The 26,045-nt window shown below is 38.8% G+C and overlaps 1 protein-coding gene across 1 annotated transcript in view; it reads left to right on the top strand.

Annotated features, from left to right (window-relative positions):
* The window catches only part of ANKFN1 (ankyrin repeat and fibronectin type III domain containing 1), a 157,768-nt gene that overhangs the window by 83,925 nt on the left and 47,798 nt on the right, over positions 1 to 26,045 (top strand). Inside the window, exons 6-12 of the mRNA XM_069481160.1 lie at positions 1,373 to 1,470; positions 3,798 to 3,888; positions 9,524 to 9,631; positions 15,492 to 15,591; positions 15,909 to 16,041; positions 16,513 to 16,629; positions 24,241 to 24,456. Of these exons, the coding sequence (XP_069337261.1) occupies positions 1,373 to 1,470; positions 3,798 to 3,888; positions 9,524 to 9,631; positions 15,492 to 15,591; positions 15,909 to 16,041; positions 16,513 to 16,629; positions 24,241 to 24,456 (863 nt within the window). The remainder of the gene's footprint in view (positions 1 to 1,372; positions 1,471 to 3,797; positions 3,889 to 9,523; positions 9,632 to 15,491; positions 15,592 to 15,908; positions 16,042 to 16,512; positions 16,630 to 24,240; positions 24,457 to 26,045) is intronic.

The raw sequence follows: 26,045 nt of genomic DNA, 5'->3' as shown, positions 1-26,045 counted from the left end.
GTGAAGACAGTAGTGTAAGGTTGGGACCAGATACGAAGGTCCTTGAAGGGCTTCTTAAGATTTCATTTTATTTTGAAAGCAACTGGGCACTATGAAAAGATTTGAGATGTGAGAATGAAATCCTCAGATATGTATTTTTAAACTATAATTCAGGCTATAGTTAGAGGATTATATGTATGGATGAGGAGACAAGCAGAAAAATCAATTAGGAAGCTATTACAAAGTTGATGCTCATATTCATAAAGTAATTACAGTGTCGGGGGAGAGGGGAACTTAGAGGAGTCATTTTACAAGGGGAAACTACTAGGTTTAGTGATCAACTGATTGTGAGGAATTGGGGGGAAAGAGGGGGCAAGGATGTGCTGAGACTTTTGGGTAGGTGACTGGATATATGGCAGTATCATGAGCTAAAGCTGAGAAAACAAGAGGAGAAACACATTTTGGTAAAGAGAAGTACTTGGACACTCAAATGAGTGGGAGGCCCTCAAGAGGAGATTTACAGGAGGAAGTTAGAACTCAAGAGGGAGGCTTGACCTAGAATCACAATTTTAGTTGGAGCCATAAAAGTGGACAAAGTCAACACCAGGGGCAAACATGTAGAGTGAATAGAAGAGCCAAACACCAAATCCCCAAGGAACATCACATCAAAGGGAGGAGAAGGGGCAGAGCCAGCCTAGAAAGAGGCAGTTAAAAGGTAAGAGTAGGAAAGAGAAGGTACAACCAAAACCAAGGGGAAAGAAAATTACCAAAAGTACACACACACACACACACACACACACAGTATCTTTATATAGCAATGGCCTCATGGGCAATATATTTAATATAAATTATATCTCACATTAAGAACATCACATAAATATACTCACTTCATAATAAATATTGTATCTATCGAGAGCCAAAAATCTTGTAAGTTTTTTTTTTTTTTTGGTTTTTTATGCTCCTTTTAAAAAATAATTGTAAACTTGGAGACTGACTTTACATCCCAAGGAAGATTGTTAGATGAGCCAATATAAGGAAGGGAGGGTAAACTTAAGCATACTGTTTTTGAGAGAGATTATATGCTAGAGTTACTATAGTGCTTCTTTTTTTTTTTTTTTTTTTATTTAATTTTACAGAATCAAAGAGTCTAACAGTATATCTTGTTAGATACAGTATGTCCTCATAATGTATACATTATTTCTTGTACAATGATATGAAATAATATGGGAAATATTCATGATAAATTATTAAGTGAACAGTGCAAGTTAAAAACAATAGTTTCATATTTTTTTCCCCACCCCCCCTTTATAGTGCTTCTTGAGATAGGACTGAATTTTATTCTCTTTCTCTCTCTCTCCCCACTCCCACCCCCACATACATACCCTCCTTCCAGTGGAATGGAGCATGTCTAAAGACTTCTCTCCTTTGGCTGGAGAAATCATCATGGATAACCTGCAGACCCTGAGATGCACAATCACAGGACTTATGACGGTAAATGCCCCCCCACCCCCAGCAGACTTCCCATTCCCCTGTCGCTGATGTTTGTGCTGGGATGTTAGTAGCAAATGCCTATTCTGGAAGCAACAACCAACGCCCAGTCCTCTGGCAACAACTGCCACTCATTAAGTGTGATATGTCTGGCATCCATAATCTAAATTTCACAAAGGAGTAAGCAGACAGCATGAATCACTTTGTAAACGGCCATGTTCTAAGGAGATCATAAAAAGACTGGCCTCATGCAAGCCTTGAAAGCTGCTGCTTTCTGGATCACAGTCTAATCTTTGGTGGGGGGTTGCGGATCAAACGCTCAGAGAGATCCAATTTTGACTCCCTGTCTGATGGTATAATAAAAATAACATCTCACCCTCATCCCTACAGCCTCAGTTGAGATCAGTCATCAATTGCAGTCACACAATTTCCTGAGAGAAATCCTTTTCCCTTGATTAAAAAAAAAAAAAAAATCTGTCTAAATACGCTTTCACAAAAAAGAAACTATATATGGTGGAGCTACATTTCTCTGTAACCTAAACCAATTTAAACTGTGAATGAAAAACTGGAACAAACTCCTTATTTGTTTAACCAATCTAAACTCAAACATTAATTACTTATAGAATTATGAACCATATGAGCATACAAAATGCAAAAAATAAAAACACCTCTCAAATCAGTTCAAACTGGAACAAACGCTGTAATTCCTAAAACAACTGAAGTGTAAAAGATAAAAAAAAAAAATCTTTTTGTCTCAAAATCTTTTTAAAGTAAACTTAAACCTATATTTGTTTCAGTCCAATTCAAATAAGTAATATCTTAGACTTCATATGGGGATGGTAGAAAGATAATTTTGTTGTTGTTTTCTTAAAGGTCAATCCATTAAAATAATTATCTATAAAGTATAATCCTGAAACCCAGCATTAAAAAGATGCATTAGGTTGCATTGCTTCAAGTTTGATACAGCTTATTCTAATAGAATTCTTGTGGTAACCACCACAGAATCCTGAATTTTAGTCCTAATCGCACATCTATACCAGGGGCCCAAACTGTGGATTACCAGAGCAAACAATCCCCTGAGTGGGTGGCCCCCGAGATGCTATCAGAAGTCTGATTCCAACCCTATGGCTCACGGGATGGAAGAGGGCCAGAAGGAACCCTAGGGAATTTCCATTGCTTAAAAGAAAAAGTGATACTGTCATAAAAATGGAAAATTCTCCATAAAAAACTTTCTCTAATATCTGAACTAATTCTATAGGGATTAAGTTTTTCCACTTGACCATCCAGTGAGAGCAAAGCAGACCCTATCCTAATCATTTAAAAGCCTAGAAGTAGATTTACACTTCTACACAATCTCTACAACCTTGGGGTTCATAGAAACCAATTTTTAACGTTAAAAAAATTAACTTCATGATATGGTAAGGTCACCATTATTAAATCCCTAGCAAAGGTTCTGCAAAGATATGCTATTTTCTTTTACCTTTGGACACCATTTTACAATTTTTGTGAGCAATGTTTCATCGAATACTGCCTTCTCAAATGCCCTTGTAGGTTTATAAAAAAAAAAAAAAAACTTCTCAGAGCAAAATATAAAACCATAAAAAACATTTTAAAAGATTATCAGCAAACAAAATAAACTCCTTAATTCTTAATGTCATAAAAAGGCATTAAAGAATATAAGCCATTGTCTTAATAATGGTTTCAGAATTGAAGTCACATCAAAGAGTTAATTTTAAAAATATTTGAACATCTGAGTAAAAAGTATTTATCACAGCTTTATTTATTGTGACATAAAATGTGGGCACAACCTAAGTGTCCACCAATGAGGGATTGGTTAAATAAATGATAGTATTTGCTCACAATGAAGTACTATGCCGCCACTAAAAGAATGACGCATGTCTTTAATGCACAAATCTGAAAAGATATTCATTATAACTTATTAATTTTCCAAAGCAAGTTGATCAGCTAAAGAGGTGATGGTTGTTGCCTCTGGGGAGGGAAACATAAGGAGAAAGAGGTGAGGGTGAGGGATTGCTATTTTGGGTAAACCTTGTAGAACTGAGTGGCTTTTAAAAATTGGTATATAATTTTGGGGGGGTCAGAAAGAGCAATTATCATATTCCAATTTTGAAAAAAGAAAGTACATAGAAACTAAGAAGGCATTTCATATATTGTCACTATGACATACAAGCATAGTAGTAAAGAAAAGCCAGAAGCCTAAAGTATGGGCAGTGGAGATCCAAAGGGATGAACTTAATCAGAGATTTGCATCCTGAGTAAAGTGATTAAATAAAATGCCTGATGCATCATTCTATTTCCATACTTTGCAGGGCCAACAGTATTTTGTTCAAGTCTCAGCTTATAACATGAAAGGATGGGGACCTGCTCAGACCACGACACCGGCATGTGCCTCTCCTTCTAGTAGGTGGTGGCTGTGAATTCTCCCCAGCATGGCAACGGGGTCCAACTGCAACTCCACCCTCAGGGTGTCATTGCCATCCCCCCTCCCCCGACCACTTGCAACCAACAAGACCTCAGGGCAGCATCTGGGCCATACAATGAATGACTCCTCTGCAGAAATGGCCCTGGGGAGGCAGCTCAGTGGAGGCAAAGGAGAGAGAATTTGGAACCAAAATGCCAGAATTTGATACCCATTATACCTTTTTTATTGAGACAAGGTCTCACCCTGTCACCCAGGCTAGAGTGCAGTAGCCCAATCACAGCTCACTGCAACCTTCAACCCTAGGCTCAAGCAATCCTCCTGCCTCAGCCTCCCAAGCAGCTGGGACTACGGCACACACCACCACGCCTGGCTAATTTATTTATTTATTTATTTTGTAGCAATGGGATCTCGCTATATTGCCCAGGCTGTTCTTGAACTCCTGGGCTTAAGCAATCCTCCCACCTCGGCCTTCCAAAATGCTGGCATTACAGGCATGAGCCACTGCAACCAGCCCCATTATACCTTTTATCACCTGTGTGGCCTTCAGAAGTTGCATAAAGCTCTCTGAGCCTCAATTCAACATCTGTAGAATGGGTCTAATCATATACTTTCACAGGGTTTTTGTGGGGATGGAATGAGATGACACAGTCGGAGTGGCTGGGCCAGAATACATGCAGTCCATGGTGGCTCTCATATTCCTTTCCTCATCCCCAGGGGACACAGCCACAGCCACATCAAATGGATAAGAGAATGAAATCTAGCAAATCTTACTCCTCTGACACTCTTTCAGAAGAAAAGCTTTGTTATTAACAGGCACTCTGCTACAAATATAATCTATAAAATTTGTAGTTATATCTGATAAACCCAACAAAGACTTCTTCTAATTATTCGAAGATTAAAAATGTATGCCTGGTATGTTTGGTAACTCTCCATTAACGAGAAAATTTAACCAGCTATAACAAACACCTCTAGACACACCATAAGATAAATTTTTCTATTTAATGAGCCCAATGCTATGAATCATATTTTTATTTTTTAAAAACACTTCTCTAACATGATAGCTAAAAATGATATCATATGCTTCTTGTGACAGTGTAACTGCTATATCCTTTATGGAATACAATTCACCATATCAACTGCCTTAAGAAAATCCATTTCCTTTTGCCCCATAATTACACACCTAGGAATCTAACCTAAGTATACAGAGAAGCAGACAAACAGTTCTGCACAATGGTGTGCATGGCAGCAGTGTACTGAACATAGTGAAATATGTGTGGTAGCGAGAACAAGCATCCAATATTAATTTAATGGCTAAGTATGATATATATGTATTTATATCCATACTACAAACAAAATACAACCACTCAAAATAGTCTTTTAAAAGAATATTCACAGTGTGGAAGAAATTCCTACAGTATAAGTTTTATGTTAAAAAATGCAAAATGTGGGGGGGTTTCCACATTTAAACTGTAGGTTTGCCTATAATTAGGTAGCATGTGCTTGTGTCTTGATAATTCAAAATTTAGCAGTGGACATTTGAGTTATGAGATTATGGGTTCTTTCAGGTTTTTTTAAATTTGTTTATGTATTTTTCAAGTTTCATAACAACCCTTTCCCCAAGACCAACCATGAATCGGGCCATATATTATGGGGGCTTTCACATTTAGTACGTCTTAATCCTCACAGCTATCCTTCATCGCTGTTCCTGTCTTGTGGATAAGCACCATTGCCATTATCATCTGCATCACTATCTGCAGTAGACATAACCTTTATAAGATTAATTATATGCAGGGCATTAATCTAAGTACTTGACATGGTTTAACACATTTAATCCTCATATAGATCTCTGAGGTGACTTTTATCATTGGATCCATTTTACTGATGAGGGAACTATAAACACAGAGACATATGCATACAGAATCCAAAGTCTGGACTGGGATTCAGAGAGGATGGTGCCTTTCCCAAGGTCACAACACTGGTGCATGGCTGAACCAGGATTCAAGTCTGAATTGGTCAAGGCTCAGCCATGTCTCCTATGTTGTGGTAACTAGTGCCCTGCTAGCAGGCAGACAAGCAGACTCAGAGCTAGCCAGACACCTCTGGTGGATTCTGATAGCCTCATAAGGTCAGACAGAGCCTTGAACCACCAAAGCTAGAGATCTTTAAGGCTCCTGACTCTCCTGCATTTGATGATTTCATTATTCCAGTCTTATTTGGACGTCTTTCTTATTGAAGATTTATCAGAAACATATATTGGGAATTGCATGATTAACATAATAAGGGAACCTATCCCATTTGGGGGCAGGGGGTGAATGTATATTATTGAAGGGACAGAAAGGACAGAAAAGCACAAAAATACTAGTCTCAGTTGACCGGAAAGTGAAGCAGAGGAACCCTATTCTAAATGCATACCCCATGCAAATTATGATCTGCATATGGATGCATTTACTGATATAGGTCAGATGTTCAGATTCCATAAACTATAAATTCTATTCAAACACTGTCTCTCACAGCCGATATGAAGAGTTCTCTCCAGAATGATAAGAATAGCTGTTCAGGACTGGAAGGAGTAACTTATTAATTGGTAATTAACATATCAACTAGCAACGCTTTCTAAAACGGTACGTTTGATCAGTAGGGGTAACTGGCAAACAACTGAAATCCTAACATGTGGTTATAGTTGCTGCAGACATGCCATATCACTTGGAAAGAACAATATAAAAACACTCCCATTCTATTTATAAACAGAGTATGACATTGTGATGTAACATATATCAGTATTTATTTACTAGAGGACAATGTATTCTAACATGACAGAGTAATTGGAAATTTGGTAATATGTTCCAGTAAGCTATAAAAACTTTTTTTATATTTTTACAAAAGGCCTTAATGTGTTTTTATAGACTTATGTTATATGGTGTGGTACATAATAAGAGAAAAGGACCCAGACAGGCTTGTCTGAGTTACGATCAGGAAAATCCCGATATCGCCAGTGAATGTAAGCTTTGCATTGTGTTGCAACTGAAGTGTCTCACTACCAGAACAGTGAACTGTATTATGTGGCACAATCTGCTCTTTTCCTACCATGCTAAGTTTATTCCTGTCAGGTTCCTGATTTCTTAATATATTTTCAATTTTCTCCCTCATCCCTAAAGTCTCCTATTTTATGTAGTCGTCAGAACCTTCCAAACATCTATGAGAAAAACTCATTCTTTCCAAAAACCTTGGCATCATGTCCAGGGCTCACTCGGGCTGCAATTTAGCATTAGCAATTTTCTAATGTATCATAAAGTCATCAGGATCGAGCTCGCCTCTGATGTAACAGGGCTGAGCTGAAAGAGGCAGGCGCATTTCGGCTCCCCTTGCATTGATGGCAGCATTAACACTCATTAGGATGCATTAACATGTTCAGGGCCACGTAGTAATTCAGCCACCCAGGAGTCTCACTCAAACACACAGTCTTGCTCATCTTATCGTGAGCATTTCAGATGCATTCATTCAACTAAGAAAACCCACAATGGCCTTTCAAAATCCATATGGACAGCATTTTCTCTCACTGTGCCCGGGTGCCAGGAGCACTACAAATAGTCTAAGGGCCCCTGGGTATTTATTTCCTGAAACATTTTCAAATTTTCCAGTAAAAACCCTTCCCTATCCCATTATCACCATCCTGCTTCTGTTTACAATGCCTCACCAACACTTGAGTGTCCCCTGTGTGCCCAGGATGGTGCTTTACTACATCATTTCTTTTAAACCTTAAACAATCTAAAAAGAGATTGTGTAAAACTCATTTTATGGAGAAGAAACCTGAGGCAAGGAGAAATTAAGTCATGGTTCTTGACCACAAGAAACAAAGAGTTTACAAAAGGCACCTGTGCCAATTCCCTGTCTCCATGTTGACCACAACTAAGCCACACCACACAAACTCCAACCAAGATTCTGATCCTTCTTCCTGAAAGAAAATAAAAAACAAAACAAAACATGTCCATGGTGTTGTAAAATGATCACTATAGGGAGGGTCATAGGGCAATGTTACTGTCCTGGCTGTGGCCCTGACAAGCTGAGTAATATAGGACTGCAACGGTTAGCTTTGGGCCTCAGTCTTCTGAAAGGTAAAATGGAGATGGAGGAGGATAGGAAGGAAAAAAGACTAGAAAATCTCTGAGGCCCCCTTCTTCATAGGTAATCATCTGATAAGGTAAGAAATGGTGTTTCCATCATGAATTCCCTTCATTTCAGTAATTATTTACAGAATTCCTAGTGTATAATGGGCATTGTGCCAGATACCTAATCTACTTCTCATTTAATCCTTACAAAATTCCTGCAAAGTAGACACTATCCTCGTTTTTCATGGTAGGACGTAGAGGCCCTATCAGTGTAGGTAACTTGCCTGCAGACACAGAGCTAGGAATCAGGAAGCCAAGATTCACACCCAGGTTCGTCTGACCCCAGAACTTGAGCTCCTCCTAACAATGCTATACTCCTGGGCCTTGGATGAACCATCGCAAGATGCTTTTACCTTACTTTAACTATCATGACATTGACTTAAGTTTCTAAATGAAGGAGACCCCACATTTGAAAATAAAATCTGTGGGGGAAGGAATTTGAAACTCGTGCAACTAGAATTTAAGCCCAAGATACACTCATGAACTAACTGGCTTTTCTAGGGAAGAATGACTAGCAATTTTAGAGAAAGCATTTCAGCTAAAAAGTGCTTTAAGTTGTTGCTTTTGAAAGGTTCAGAAAGGAAAATAAGGGGGAAAGAAAACAGAAGGAAGAAGGGATGGACTATGAAATGACTGACCTGCTAAGAAAAAAAAAAAAAAATCAAGAGTTGGAGACAGCAGAATTACAATCTTGACATTAGTCCCATATGAGTTATTACTCTTGATATCATTATAGCCAAATGGAATGAAAATAGAAGGGAGAGAAAAATCTCAGTGGGTATTGCAATTTAAATTTGCCATGTAAGCTAATACTGTATATTTAGAGACCGAGCAGACAGGGTGGTTGGTGGCTCAGAGTATGTGTGGGGGTAGCTGTGCCAGCTAACCAAAGCAGACATTCATTAGAGCAAAATGTAGATTTCCATTTCTTGGCATCTGACATGGGCTCTTTCCTTGGAAAGAAATGTCAATTTGGCCAAAAGTGTGAAACCTACAATAAAAGCATTGGGACTGTGGATTTCATCTAGTCTGCACATTCCCACCCCTTTTCTTTCCTACTGTGAAAATCTAGTTGAGACTTGGGGTGCTAAGTGGAGAGGTGGCAGAGGAACTGATTAGGATATGGGATGCTGAAAGGGGGGAAAGGGGTAGGGAGAGGAGAGATTGGACTCCCAAATTTCCTATTTTCTTTTGGCTTTCAATTACCATTTTCTCTTGCCCTAAAACTGCCCAACACAAGAAACCAACCACAATTACTATGTTGCACAAGGCTCTGAACAATGGCAGCTTCCAAGTACTTGGCACTGCCTGCTAGCTCTGCATGTGCTGGGTGCTCATCCACGGAGTCTGTGGGTAGTATGAGCTACACGCCGGCTCCGGAGGCAGGGCAGGGAAGAGGCCTCCCCTGCTTTAAAACTTCACTCTGTTTGTTTCTTTTGTTCAATAGACTGGAAAGACTATGACGACAGAGAGCCCAGACACAAGGGGCAGAGTGAAGTTTTGGAAGGTCTGCTGCAGCAGGTCCGAGCCCTTCATCAGCATTACAGTTGCCGGGGTAAGGATAAAAATCTGCACTGGGCCATCGACTGAGGTCTTGGTGGCGCCGGTAATTTTAGCAGTTTCCTAACTGGGTCATACCTTCTCATTCATCAGGGAGAGAGAGATATTAATATTTGTACATCTGGAATCACTTTACAGCACTATCTTGCTTTAACCCTTCAGAAGTGACTTCCCTCTTCTTCCTTCCCTCCCTTTCACTCTCGCTCTCTCTCTCTCTCTTATTTCTCTCTCCCTCTCTCCATATGAACAGTTTGAAATTAAGCACAAGAAAAACAGCAGCTTCCATTAGTTCCTTTCTCTTTGAATTGTCCCTTCACAAGACTCCTTGGTGGTGCTGGGTCTTTGGGGTATTCAAACTTTTCACCTCCAAGGAAAATTTCCTGAGCATCCCCTAAGAAAGCTCGACCAATTATAACAACAATAATAATAAACCTTCATAGCTATGAATAATACAGTTTACAATGCAATTTTACATCCAGTATCTCCTTTTGATCCTCATCTTGGCAGTTACTGCTGAAGCTAAGTGGTTTGCCCAAGGTCACAATGCCAGGAAAACACAAAATCGGGAACTCCAACCTGGGTTTTCTGGTTCCAAGTCCAGTCTTCCTGTCACACTTCATTTTTGTCTCCCACCCTTACATCAGGACTGGGCACTGAACTTTAATCTCGCCCTGAATTTTAATCTTCCCCAGTACTGCTGCTCGAGGGAAAGTAGAGCAGACTTTCTCTAGACTTTCGCCAACTACACCCAGGGAATTTCTGAGAAGCTTTTAAAAGCATCTCTTCTACTTGGGCTGTTCAAATGGGACAGGGTCAGGTTTCTGATCTGTGTAATGATTCGTGGAAGAGGCACTTAGTTTTATTTGGAGAATTAAAGCCTCCATAAAGTTTTAATTTTCCATGCTCCCCATCAGATCTCTGACTGCACTGTGCTCTCTGGATTCAGGGCCCTGCTGGACCAGCTGGGCAAGAAATTCACAGTTGAAACTAAGAGACGCTGGCTGCATTTGGGCTAGGTATAAAGAAATCACACTGAGCATTAGCAAAGGGTTGTTCCCAATTACTGTATAGCTATATAGCTATGACAATAGAGCCCTTCAGAAATGTTGGTTCTAGCAAGAAATGAGGACAAGTGTTTGCAACAAAATAATGTTCATCGAATGAACGGTTCATTAAGAGATGTAAATATGCATGTAAGTAGCTTAAGAAGGAAAACCAAGAGTGATTTCCATTCCCAGATCCCTACGGAAGACTTTACCCAGACTGGGGCCTTCAGCTTTCCATACTGACCAAAGGACACTCAGTTCTCAGTTATCTAGGACTCATTTAACTAGGCCAGTTGTTACCGGGGCCCCTTTCTTGTCTTCTGCCTCTCCATCACTGCCCTGATCATTGGTTCTTGTATGGCAGCAAAGGTAATAAAGCAAGTGGACTGATGATTCTTTGCAATTCATAAACCACTGTGTGTTTGGTCTGTATCAGAGAGGGAAAGCTGGCACTAACTCATGAGAATGAGGGATTTTTTAAAACATTATCTGAAGATTCAGATGCTCTCCCCATTACTGTTGGATTACTATCTAATAATCAAGAAATGATTGTCTAGACAGACCAATTATTTCTGTAGTGTCCATCCAACTTCTGTCACGTACATGCTTTTCCCCCACAGCAATGTAAATATATACACAATATCAGGAAAGATTTAAATAAGGCATAAGATAGAACTTCCCAAAAAGGAGGAATTTTTTTTTTTATATTAAATGTACTCTGGACACTTAAACAATAACTCAAAGTGTGTTCCAAAGAACAGTGGTCCTGTAAGATGCTTAGCTGACAAGATTCTCTTGTCAGGTAAGTTTGGGAAATGTTGCATTCTATATCCCTCTGTTATAAATATAAAATATGCATTAGAATAGTAAAGATTCTAATAAAAAGATATGTTGAATTTTGTTAAAGAAGCATTTTCTAAACTTCTTTAGTCACGGGAAACTTTTTTCACAGAATTAGTATTCCAAGGCACAAACTTTGGGGAACACTGATTTATAACATTCTAAAATAGAAGAAATTACCTCACACAAAAAAGGAACGATTCTAAGATGATTTAACATAACTGTCTGTAAGTTTAAAAGGATAAATGAAGGATAAGTATTGCTTATAGAGAAGTACAAAAATTATTATTTAAAATATTCCACTACATTGAAATACTATGTGCTTTATTGAGGGCACAAACCTTTACAAACTTTACAATTAGAAAAAATAGTTATTTCAAATCCCAGTTTTACCCCTCACTAGCTGTGTGTTCTTGGGAAAAGTATATAACCCCTCTGAGCCATCACTTCTTCATCAACAAAATTAGGATAATAATTTCTATCTTGCATGGTTGCTATCAAGATTAAATTAGCTAATGGCTTAAATTCACCTGTCACAGTGTAAGCCACTCGCAAACTCTAGTGTATTTTTCTTCCAGTGTCCTTCCAGATGGAGAATGGGGCTACTCTCCATCCTTCGTTTACATCCCACTCAGCATCCCATCCCGTTTAAGGACTGACTGACTTAAGAAAAAGCATTTAAAACAGCTTTATCATTTTTAAAAAAGCAATTTCTTCCATCCTCCATTTTTTAGTCCCCAAAGGCAACCTCTTAACTTTTAGCTAATTCTTTTAGTATTTTCCCCACATCTCTAAGTGACATGTTTACATTTCTAATTTTTTTTTAATTTTAGGTATTATCTCACTCAAGAAAATGATGATGTATCTCTTTTTTTTTTACCCCACTGCCCTCTTATGTACACACACAATTCCTCGCTTCTCATCCTCCTAATATAGTTATATTGAATTTTAGTAAGATCAATGTTTACTGTTTGTAACGATAATGTAAATGTTATGATTTTCCTTTCCTTAATACCTTTTTGTTTACCCTGTCATTAATAATCATCTTTTATTATATTTGCTTGTTTTTCCATGTGGTTATATTAATTAATCTCCAAACTGTCTTCTCTCAATATAATCAGATGCATTAGGTGTTTCAATTGCATCTTCTTAAAGAAACCTTTCGTGGAGTTCTCTGTCCTGCTCCAGTCTAGCCTGGCTACTGGTTGCCTCCATGCCTAGTGCACACAACTGTCACTCTGGCATCACTTTTTTCATCACCATACTGCAGGCTCCTCTTACCACTCTCCAATATTGAGTTTCTTCTTTTTGTATCCTATGTCTTCCTTTCTCTTGGGTTGGTCCCTCATTTTGGTGGAGCCATTTCTCTGGTAGCTTCCTGAAAGGGTGTTTGGAACCTAATTTTGGGGGACATTGCATGTCTAAAGATGTATTTACTCTACTTAATATTTATTCAAGGTTTGGATAGTATAGAATTCTTGGTTGAAATAATCTTCCTTCAGATTTTGAAGGCATTGCTTCATTTTCTTCTAGCTTTCAGGGCTGAGCAGTCTGAGGCCACTCTGATTCCAGAGGTTCTATATGAAACCTATTTTTTTTTTTCTCTCTGGAAGGTTTTAAGTTTTCTTTTGTCTTCCATGTTCTAAAATTTCACTGTGACATGCCTTAGTATCTGTTGTCTGTTGTACTGGGCACTTGGCAATTTCTTTCAATATGATAATTTATACACTTCAATTGTGAGACATTTTCATAAATTATTTAATTATTTCTTCCCCTTCTTTTCTTCTTCTCTCTCCTACTAGAACTCTTATTATTCAGCTGTTGGATTTCCTGCACTAATCCTTTAATTTTCTTTTTTTTTCCTTCTACTCTCCATCCTCATATTTTTAGTCTACTTTCTTGGAGATTTCATCAGCTTTATTTGCTAAGCCTCCTATTGGGTTTCTCAGTTTTTGATAACATATTTTTAATTCCCAATGCTCTCTTTTGTTCTCTGATTGGTTCTTTTTATAGACACCTATCTTTTTACAAGGAGACAATGTCTTATCTCTCAGATTATTAATCATAGGCATTGTTTCATTTTATATTTTCTTTTCTCAGCATAATCTCTCTTTCCTCTAAGTTGTTCTTTTGTTTATTTATTTTTGGCCTTTGCATTTCATGCTACTTGCTTCCCTCAACTGCCTGGTGATCCTTGGGTGTTTGCTGAGATTTAAGAGAAGGGAAATCAATAACCACTGGGAAGCTCTAAGCACATGCATAGGGCTCTTTATTTATAGCCTTCACTGTAGGGTGATCTAGCACTGCCTTTCCCACTAGGAGAATCTTTCAGCATGTTTTCCCAGCCTGGTCAAATTCTCCAGAGAAGTTTCTTCCAGTGCCCTGCATAAAGGGTGTAGGCTTGGGTACCAGTGTTCTGAGAGCCCAGTGGGGAAATATCATGTATGAAAACTTTCATTCAATCCACCTGCACCACCACCACTATCAACCCATTTTCAACAGTACCTGATGTCTCCCACTCCAGAAACCTCTATTGTTTCCAGTTTTTGTTTTTGTTATTTGATTTCCAGAGAATCAGCCATTAGCTTTCTTCCAGAGTGGGGAAGGGGTATTTGTCTAGCTATGCAGTAGGGGAGAAGATTGAGAAGTCTAACTGCTTTTTAAATAGACTTCCACGAATCCTCCTGATTTTTAGCTCACACTCACCCCTCACTTCCAGCAGTCCATGGTGCCCATGGGTGAATCAGGTTACTTCTGGGCTTTCTCCACTGCTGGCTTGGGCTTCATCTTTCTCAAGTCTGTTAAATCCATCTGTCCACCTGCTTTCCAGCTACCAAAATTTACTTGCTTTGTCTCCTTTCCCATCTTTTCATGTTTACAAATTTATGTTGTTTCCTTTTTCTTTTTTTTTTTTTCTGTAATTTCTACTCTGGTTTTAGTGAGGTTTTGGGAGAGAGTGGTATGTAATGAGTATGTTCACTGTGCGGCGTTTCACTGGAAGTCCCAGCAGCATCATTTTCAAGCAGCCAAACTCATGTTCAAGTCAGGGGAAAAAACAATGATTTCACTTTATTCTGCCAGGAATAACCATTACCAGTATAAGCTTGAAACTGACATGAATACTTGTGTCAGTCAGCTGTTCCTATATAATCATAGGCAGAGCCATACTGGGCCCCAGCCATGACCACCTGGTCAAGTTTCTATGCCTGACAGCAATGATATGGACCATGAGAACATGGTCTATATCATTGCCTCACACATAGAAGTGTCCCAGTAAATATTTATTCAATGAATGAATGTCTCAGTTTCCCTAGATACTGGCTTTTCAAGTTTGGGCAATTCACTTCACTTCTCAGCCTCAGTTTCTTCTTCTGAGTAATGAGGATGATAATCATACCTATCCCTACAACTACTTTTGTAAGCCAACATACACAATGAAAAAAGTGCCCCAGAATGCTAGCAGTGGTTATACAAAAGGATAATATGGGTGGGGTTTTCTTCCTTTTTTCTATTCTCTAGACTTTCTACAATGTGCTTATATTAATTTCATAATGAAAAAATTTAATGGAATGTGCAGACTAACAAGGAGAGCTTTGCCAGCATTGAGAAGTATATGAATACTAAAAGGCAATTGGGGGTGGGGTGAGCACAGCAATGGATTTGATTCCATTTCTTCTCATTCTATCTTATAATACATCACCCATCCCAAAAATATCAACAAAACACCTAATTGGTTGCCCTAGCACTTACAAATATCACTCATTTCCAACATGTTTGAGGAGTTGTTCGTTAATTACCTGCTGGCATCTTAAGATACAACAGCTTCTTGTGGGAATAAATGAGCTAAGTCCCTACATGAAACTGAGGATAAGTGGCACTGAGGGGACAGGGGAGGGGAAGGGAGAAAGAAGGAATTGGTGGTGTTGGTCTGCCAAATGGAATTTATGCTATTTTTTTTCTATGTTCCAGAAAGTTCAAAATTACAAACCACAGGCCGAAAGCAGTCAGTCTCAAGGAGCCTGAAACACCTATTCCATTCCTCAAACAAGTTTGTGAAGACCTTAAAACGGTGGGTCCTATGTAGTCCTTCCAGAAAGTCTTAACTTCTCAGGAATGAGCTGGTTTGGGTTCTGAGTGGAAACTTGGTAGAAATTTCTTTTTGTTAGCAAAAGAATGAAGTTTACTTTTCTCCTGAGAATTTGGGCAAGATAGTAATTTCTCTGAGTTCTAGCCAGTAAATTTATGATTATTTAGCAGGAATATGTTCCTAGATATATTTTAAACTCATCTTTTATCATGTCCAAAAAAACTTTTTTTCCAGGACTAAAGCTTGGTAAAGGAGACGGAGGCGGTTGAGGACAATTTTAATTTTCCTTTTCTTTTTAGGGGACTCTACATAGCTGTTATATTTTATTACAAAGACAATATCTTAGTCACCAATGAAGATCAAATACCGATTGTTGAAATAGATGACTCTCACACCAGCTCCATTACACAAGATTTTCTGTGGTTCACAAAGGTATTCTGAGTTCTGATTTCCCTTTTCCCCCACTTTGCACCAGTGTTACTGCACACGAATCTCTGAAATCTTAGCTGAGGGGTCTCCAGCGATCAAAGTTTGGGGGTAAAAGTAAATTATCTCAAAGGTCCCCTTCAGCCCTAATATGCCGTATGTCTTTAAAAATGCCAAAGTAGTGTCTACACTACAGTTTCAAAGCAAAGAGGCTTGCATCCTGTCAAATGGTGTCTCCACTATTCTGAGTTATGGGATCGTTTGGCAAAGACTAAAATGTGGATCTGACTATTTCATTAGCATTCAGATCTTTTTCCAATTGGACAGAGATCAAAAAGTTGTTTCGCGTGTATCTGAAAATGGACTAGAGAACAAACATCAGGGGTCAGGTTTCCTTCTCCCTGCTTTGCTTTGATGCCACAACCTAAATCATGTACTGGCTTGGACGATGATATGACCTCGTGACTTCTTTTGCAGCTGTCTTGTATGTGGGAAGATATAAGGTGGTTGAGGCAAAGCGTACCTACCTCCATGTCTTCATCCACAGTGCTGCAAACTCGGCAGAAGATGCTCGCAGCAGCAGCCCAGCTACAGGTGAGGGGCCAGGTTTCAACCCAGACCTCGAAGGAAACTTTTTAAAAAGTGGACAGTTCAGCTACAAATCCCACCTGGGGGAAAAAAAAAAAAGAAAAAAAGGTGGGATCCTCCCTCATTCACATCGCTAGGCACATGAATGCTTCTTGGACAGTTTGAGCTGCATACCTACTCGTGGGGAAGCTGTGCATTTGGCAGTCTCCTCTTAGGGGGTCTCTCTTGAAAAGCCTATGAGTATTCCACTAAATAAGGGATAAAGAGACTTGAGCTCTAGATTTGATATTAATTAGTCAACTCATTTCTCCTTTCATCACTTGCAAAATAAGAGAAGTTTGAACACTTGAAGAACCCTTGCTGCTCTGGTATCCTATGCATCTATGAGTGTGTGGAGATGGAGAAAGAGACCAGCAGATGTTCTGAGGAGTTTCTTGGTAAAGCACAAGGATCTGTGTACATTTTTGCTTAGTTATGAAAACAAACAAAAAAACAACTCTGAAAAGATTATCTTTAATCCTGCATTTATTCATCCTTCCGTACTATCAATCAAATCAGATCAAGTCCTCAGTCTTTGTAGGTCACAGAGCTCCTCCTAGTAAAAGGCACTGAATTCTAACCAAGCTCTCTGGGTTTTCCTCTCATTGTTTTCTGGTATTAACAAAATTTGTGGTTCTTAGTACAGAAAAACATCTGCTACATGGAGTTGGTGTCCTTAAGAGATTGCTGAGCCTTTATCAGTGATGGGTATCCACCTACAAAGCTGTCAGTTACATCAACCACAGAACTATGCATAACAGAAATCGAAGTTGTGTTTGGCCAGGCCATACCAGCCACACTATAAAAAGAGGGTCACATTAACAAAAAAAAAAATTTTCTATGGCTCCACCCCCACCTGCAATTACAAGAACTTCATTTCTTGAACCCCAAAATAATAATTCCACCCTCTGCAATAATAAGAATTACTGTGTTGCTATTATAATTAATTCTGAAATGTAAATTTTGCCCCTCTATGCTATACAACATTACATAGGTGGTTTACTGCCTTGTATCTTCAATGACATTTTGGCAAACAGTGTTCTTCAACTCTTGATTGCAGAATCTTCTCCTCCAACTCAAGGAGTTCTTGAAGCTGGGCCATGATAACTATGCTGAATTCAAAGTGCTGTTTCGTTTTGTCACTGACCAGTTGAGTTGGACCATGGCACTGTACCTCAAACTACTCTTTCTTGAAGATAAAGTACATTCCCAGGGGGTTCAGACTCCTAAGTGGACCTTCCCATTAGCCCACCATACAATCCAGACATGCCTGGATCACAGATTGAACAACTTTAGAATTTCAAGTGGGGATATTTATTATGTGTTTATTGGAGGCTTCCTAGAACACTTTCATCTGATACAGCAGTAACATGAGAAGGATCAGGCTGTTACAAGTCAGTGCAGCCAGACACTGAGGGACACCATCATGGCCAGTGTGATCCTACTCAACTATTCCATTGCAATAGATCTTGGATTTCCTCAATCCCCAAATCTATTGACTCTACCATTTTTCATAATGCACCAGCCCACTTCTCAAACCATTTCCCTCCTTGTCCAGCTTAGATTCCTTGGTCCATCTTAATCACTCCCTTGAAAATACTCTAAATTTTCTCCCTCCATATTTTTTATTTGGAAAAATTCCAAGCCTGGATGAATCCAACATATCTATACTGAAGTAGTGCACATTGCTGCAGAAAAGTAAAAAAAAAAAAAAAAAAAAAAGGCTGACTGGTTGTATGTTAAATTATGACTACAGTTCTCACAAGTAATGTTCTTTAGTGGTCGTATTTCATTTCTCTACTAAATTTAGTCTCCCACACTATAAAGCAACTATTTAAAACCTTCTCCATTCTCTCACATCCCTTCTCCATCCCCACACTCTCCATCCCTATCTCAGGTGATGACTTCACTGTATAACTCATTAAGAAAAAATGTGAATTGATGATTTCTCCATTGCCAAATTTACAAACCTCCTTGTACTGTCCCTACCTTCTTTCTTCCTTCCTATTCCAACAGATAAAAGTCTCACTCCTTCTACCACAAGTTCATTCCTCCACATGTGCACTGGATCCCATCTCTTTCCTCCCATCTTTATTTAAAAATACTCAAGTCTCTCCAATTTAATCTCCCCCCAAATTCCACCCTTAGCCCCACATGCCCCTTCAGCTACCAAACTATCTTTCTTTTTCTCCTTATACCCAAACTTCTTCAAAGGGTTATCTACATCCACATTCTCCACTGACTTCTTTTCCCATCAGTTCTCAGTGCTTTCTCTGTCTTTTACTACCATCATGCCTACAAAACTGTTCTCTAAGGGCATCAGTAATCAGAGGCAGATGATGCTAATGAAGCCGGAGTTTCAGGGCCCCTCGCTTGCATGAGCCCCTGTGAGTGTAGGACTCAGAGTCTTTTAGGTAGGGAGGGAAAGGTGGGTCGCAGTCAGGAAGCATTTCTGGTAAACTGCCTAAAGAAATTTCCAGGATAAAAGGAGACCCAAAATATTTGCTGGGGGCGGGGGGGGGGGGGGGGGAAAGCAAGATTTCTTTTGTCATTCTAAATAAACATTTATTTTTACACCCAATTTTACATTTGTAATTTTGTATTCCTTGTCTTAAAGATGGCTCCAAAATTATGTGGTTCAAGACCCCACAAAAACCTACATCCATCCTTGCCAATGACTTCAGTTTAACTAAATCCAATGAACACTTGGAAGTCCTTTTCACAAATGACGTTTCAGCAGCATCTGATACACTTGGTCCTGCTCTCCTTTTGTAAACTGCCACATCCATTGGCTTCCACTCTCCTGATTTCACACTCTCCTGATTTTCTTCCAGCTTCCTGGCCTGTCATTCTCAGTCTCCTTTGCTAGCTCACACACTGTTTCCTCTGCTTACAATCCTCTTCTTCCACCTCTTTGCCTTGCTAATTCCTACATATCTTTCAGGTCTCAGCTTAATTTTTATACATCCTTGGAAAGCCTTTCTCTGATCTCCTGATTAAGCAAATCACTCTCATAGTAGCTTGTATTCTTCATTCAGAACAATAATCATAATCCCATAAGTTAATTATTTGTATTACTGTCTGTTTAGTGACCCACTTGGACTGTGAGTTCTTGAGTTAAGGGACTGTGTCTGTCTTGGTTATCACTATACCCCCAATGCCTGGCATGTGGTAGACTCTTGGTAAGTACAGGTTGCATAAATAAATGTATTTGTCAGTCTAATCCCATGGACCCCAAAGATCACACTTGTGGGAATCCCTATCTAACCAAAGGGAAAAGGGATCACAGAAATGTGTCTTGTACCATAGTTACCATCTGGATAGTTCCCCACTACTGCACAGTGACCAGAGCCTCACAGTCCTCAATAAATTATCACCCCTCATAGTACCTCCATCAAGGCCTAAGCACTGTTACACATTCCCTTCTCTCCATGTTTCATTTCACCTGGTTAAATAACAGGAGTTGCTTTCATCTTTTTTTTTTTTTTTTTTTTTTGGTAGGACCCATTGCCCAAACTATTTACTGGTCTCTAGAATGAAAATGTCTGGAAATATTGAAGGCACCTTTTTGGTGGGGAAGAGTGGGCATGGGGGTAAAGTATAGAAAAAACTTTTCAGAAAGGGAAGAAAAACAAATTTGTGGATTTACACATACTTAATATTTTAGGTCACTTTACTAATCTAAAATTTTTACAGTCTTCTGAGGAAAGTAAAAATGTGTTATATTACTATATAGCTTGATTAGCATCAATCATACATCCTGTTGACTTACCTCTGGGCTATCTCATTTTACTCTCCTCTCCTTTATGAATTTACTACTACAGCCCAATTACTCCAGTCAGGTCTAAAGCCTCCAAAGTTGTCCCTCTGCTTCCAGCCTTAACACCCTCTGATCCATTCGCCACACTTTTGCCAGAGTAGCCAATTTAAAAGATTCTGACCAAGGCATTCTCTGACTTAGACTCCTTCAGTAGTGGCTCAGACATTTTATCATGGCCCAAAAGGCATTAATCATGATCTTTCTCCCCCTTTTCTGTGTCCATAACACTCTGACTTACCTTCATCACCATGCACACTAACCACTGCAATTTGTATCTTGCTTTCCTGTAAGACTCAGAGTGTTTCTGCTCTATGATGAGGTCCTTTAATATATAATAATAGTGAAATGACTATTTTCATCTAACAGTCAAGGTGCCAGGCACTTTGCTAAGTACTTTACAAACTTTATCTCATCTAATCTTCACCACAACCTAATGAGAAAGTACTAACACAATATTATTGGTATTCCTTTAACATGATAAAACTGAGGCCTAGGAAGATTAATTTGTGCCCAAGTTTGCACAGATAGGAACTAGTAGAGTTTTGATTCAAATTCAGATTTATATAACCCCAAAGCCTGCATTCTTTCCAGTACTTCATCATCTTACTGTGTGTTACTTTAAAAAAAGCAGAAAAAATTTTTAAATAGAAAAAACTATCCACATTGTAGTAAAAAAGAAAAAGTAGAAGTCTATCGTGCATCAGTAGAAGTGGCCTTAAATTTTATTTGAGAGAAGATGAAGTGTGTGTTAATTAGTTAATTAATTAAAATTACCAAGGCAGAAGAAGAGACAAGTATCTGTCAGCATTTGGATAAAAATAATTAAGATGAGAAAGCTTGTAAGTGACCAAAAGCCCACATTGTTTTTCTTTCTCTTAGGAAAATGGCAGAGGCGTCTAGTGGGAGAAGTGTACATTGTTCTTACATTGAGAAGTGTCTAAAATACCCTCAAAAGACAGTAATAATCTGACATTATAAATTGTGTTACATTAAACTTTCCTCCTCCATAGCTTTTAGAAATGAGTGTTAGTTAAGTAAGAGCTAGGTAACAACTTATGAATACTATATCTTTTTTATTTGTCAAAGGAAAAAAGATTTTTCCCAAAATTTTACTCTTCTTTTTCAAGCCTTCTTATTCTGAGTCTGGACTTCCTTTAACTTCCCATGTTACCCCAAACTGAATAAAGGTCTCTTAATATGGTGCCTCTGTCTAGGGCTTATTGATAGTCCTGTAATTTGTTCTGGTCATAACCTAGATGCATTCCTGTTAGCCATGGGGTGGCTCTTCTTCCTTTCCACCTTTTGTAGGGTCATCAGAGGCCCAGGTCGTTTAACTTCGATTATATAGCATGACAGGTATTGACATGGTCTATTTTTCAGGCCCTAAGAACCCTGAATTTGCCCCTTGGAACATGGTTGCAATTTATTTTCACAATAATTTCCTACTTTTAAATTGGGCTCTCCCCAAAGCTAGCTCTCCAACCCAAGTTGATGTCAATGAAAAATTTCAGGAAGATTTCTAGTTCTTTCTTATTCATCCCATTAAAAAAACCTATCCAAAGCTGATAATGAACCATGGACAATAACTTTGTTTAAGTGACATGATCACCTCAATCAATGTCTACCCATAAGCTTCAATTCAAAGTGAACCATATTTTCCAGTGTCTTAATATAGTATGTTAATTTAGTCAACAAAAAGTTACTGATCTCTTACTATGTGACAGGCACTGTGCAAGGAAGGGACCTAGAGACACAGAGATGAAACAACCATGATCTCATGACACATACACAAATATAGGCAGTAAAGCCAGAGACACCCTAAGATGGAAGTTTGTACAGGAAGCAGTAGGGAGCAAGACAGGGGATGGTAAATTCTACCTAGGAGAGTTGGGAAAGTCTTCCCAGAGAAGGAGAAATCTGGGCTGCCTCTTGAAAATGAGTAGGTGTAAACCAGGGTTGGATTCCAATTAGAGCAGTAAAGAAAGCCCATACTCTACGCTGTATCAAGCCTGAGAGTTTACAAAGCACTTTTTCATGCACTGCTTGATTTAATCCCTCAAACACTCAATGAGGTAAAGATTAGCACAATTGATGTCTGAGCTGAAGGACTCAATTTTAGATGATGAAACTCAGAACTAGACAGGGTAAATAATTTTTCAGAAGTCCAGCAGTTAATGAATGGCAGCCAGCCCTGAAACTCAACACCAAGTATAAGTAAAAGCTTAATAGCAATGGTAGGCTGGAGCTAACTTGTACTGACCTAGGAGGGCCAACTGTAGAACTTTCAGGAATTCTGAAAGCCTGTATCAAACCCTTGGTAGCTTGAAATCCACTTTGGCAGGAATATTTACACCACAGAAATTGGCATATGCTACAAATCAGTCCCTTTTTTTTTTTTTCTAGTCAGTTTATCAGCATCACACTGCTTCCTAGCAGCAAATTTCCTCTACATAAAACTATAGTACTGCATAGGGCTTGACTAAAAGCCATACCCAAGATACTTCTCTATGATTTGGAAGTAATCATGGGAAGGAAAAAAATCTGACTGATTAGGCCATTTTTTAAAAAATAATAACCTTGCCAAATAAATATTTATAACATGTCAGTAATTATGTATGAAATTCCAAACTTGTTATGTGTCTAATCTTTGTGAGGAAGAATAAAAGAGTTAAGACATAGTTCCGGGGGCAGCGGGGGCAAGGGCAATATACGTAACCTAAACTTTTGTATCCCCATAATACGCTGAAATAAAAATAAAAAAATAAAATTAAATTAAAAAGACATAGTTCCTAGCTACCTGTGAGGGAACATTCCAGTGTTTTCATAGATGTGGATATTGACCACCTGGCTCATTCATTTTTAGATCACCCTTGTCACTTTCATAAATTCCAGTTCCACTTTTGCTGTCATGCTAACAGGGCATCTTAACCACCATTTATGTGAGCTCACAAAAATAACAGCTAGGAGCTCTGGTATGATTTATAATTTTCAAAAATCATAGATATTTAAAACAAGAGGAGATTTGATACTATTCATTCAGGGCTCTAGGTTAGAAATCTTCAAATCCTGCATATTTGTAAAACTCCTGTTTATTTCAGTAACAACTACCTAGGCCTCTCCACATTTAATGTGGCATCCTTCCCTTCCTACCTTTCTAAAAGGATTATCTGCCTCAGTTGACCCAGTTTACAAGCAACTTTAACAAACTTGTAAATAAATAGAACTCCCTGAAATGCAGATAAGTCAAACCAGGCCAATCTTCCAATTAAAGTATCTTGAAGGGAATGTGTAGTCATTTGGGGACCTGTACAATGTGCTACATTGTCAATTCACTTCTTCATTTTAAACAACCCCACCTCATACCAGCTTACTGTAGATCTCTTGAGAACTCCACAAGTTGCATACTTTAAATATCAGGCATTTTTCTTTAAAACATCTGGGATTCTCTTCAAGTACTGGTAACTGAGGTTTATGTGCTGGTGTGTCTATGTGGGTAAGAGATATTTACAGATATTGAATTTGCTTTTAAAAAAACATGATTTTTGAGCCTCTTGCTATAATCTTTGCAGACTCATGGTGAAGACATTTTCTTTGAGCTTCTGTTAAGTACATTACAATGATGCCACTTATTATAGGTTTAAGTGCAAAAAAAAAAAACACTTCTCAGAAATCAGGTAATTATTTACAGTGTCTTTTGTTGCAGTTGTGTTGCTTTGTTTGCACAATATCTAAGCTACCAGTTATCTATTTGTTTCTAGAATTTACTTGGAACACACAACTTGGGAAGAGTTTACTATGAGCCCATTAAAGATCGACATGGAAATATACTCACAGTCACCATCAGGGAAGTGGAGATGCTTTATTCATTTTTTAATGGCAAATGGATGCAGATCTCAAAGCTGCAAAGCCAGAGGAAGTCTCTATCAACACCCGAGGAGCCAACAGCCTTAGACATTTTACTGATAACCATCCAGGTATGTAGTTTGTTTTTTTTTTTTTTAAAGTTCAAAATATATGTGAAATTTCAAGCACAATTATTGAGGCCCTAGTGAAACATACCAAGAGTCACTGTCATATGCAGTGATCAGGTAGAGAGGGTGCAGGGACATGTAGCTGCTCGTATTACACACGTAGGAAAGATGCAGAACCTGCTTTTTATTTATCACTCTCTAGATCTGTAATTTGTCAAGCAATGCAAATAGTGGGTACCCTGAAGATGCCCTGACCAATGAACCAATGAGAAACACTGAGACAAATAATTGAGTAGGGGATCCATAGATAGGTATAATCAAAACATTAATACCTGAATGGATTGTAATATATGGCACTTTGAACAAAAACACTCTTATACATATTTATTCTTGCTTGTTCCTTACAATACTCCCTTGGGACAGACTGGCATAATTAAGTCCATTTTAGGAATAAAATAACTGGAGCTCAAAGAAGTTAAGTCACATAGGGCTACACAAAGAGACAATTTAATGAAGCTAATGAAGCTTCAAAGGCATTCAGCTCTTCACTTGCACAAGCCCCTTGTAGGCCCTGGCAGAGACTCTAGCAATTTTGTATTTATAATTTTATATTCTTTTCCTTAAAGAAGGCACCAGAAACTATATTAGCTTCAGGCCCCTCAAGGCTTGGATGTGTTCTTGGGAAGACGGTAGAGCTGAGACTTCAATTCAGACCTGCTGATTGGAAGCAGGCTTCTTTCTGCTAGGTTATGTCTCATTCTGGGGTAGGAGTTCAGGTTTTAGTGAGTGAGGGATGGAAGATTAAATAAAGGATGAAAGACTCTACTGTGTACTGAATGTCCACCAAAATTCAAAATCTGGGCAGCTTACATTCAGACTTTTAGCTCGGAGAGTGGAACCTGGACACCATGCCTGCTCCTGCACCCAAAGCTCTCTCCCTGCGACCCTGCTGCCTCATGCATTCTTATGTGAACATAGGCTTCAAGCTGTTTCTTGTTCATATTTCTTTCTTTTCTTAAACCCACTGATGGGGATGAATGGTATAGAACTCTTCAGTTCAGTAGAAAAGCTGGCAGAAACATCTACATCGAGCTCCTTACCACCAAAGACATATATTCATGACAGCTTATCTGGAGTAAGAGGGGAAGAAGGGCCCAGTCACACAGAAACAAGTCAAATCCAAGCCGCAGCTCCAGGAGCCACTCATGGTCACCCTAAACAGCTAACTTACTCTATAAGTTTCATTCCCCACCAAGGGGTCTAATACAATAATCTCACCTTTTCATTACTTGCACTGGCCCAAACCAGGACAAAGTCCAGTGTAGCAAAGGCAAGTTAATTGCTCAAAGCCAATACCTCTGGATTTGATTTTCTGGAATTTGGGTTCATAGGAAATTGATAGTGTGTGCATGTGGGAAGGAGGTGGGGGCAGGGAACACAGGCACATCCGTGGCTCCCCTCTTCACCTTTTATAAGCAAGTGTTAAAAGAAACATTTAAAAAATCATAATAAATTGAGCTTTTACAGGGTGACTAATACACTAATCCCCTATAGGGATAAACTGGAGTCTGGGCTACCTTTGCTCCTAGAAA

Source organism: Eulemur rufifrons, chromosome 9, assembly GCF_041146395.1.
Source record: "Eulemur rufifrons isolate Redbay chromosome 9, OSU_ERuf_1, whole genome shotgun sequence".
Lineage (NCBI taxonomy): Eukaryota > Metazoa > Chordata > Mammalia > Primates > Lemuridae > Eulemur > Eulemur rufifrons.
The sequence above is the reverse complement of the archived record's forward strand: the minus strand, read 5'-3'. Positions and strand labels throughout refer to the sequence as shown.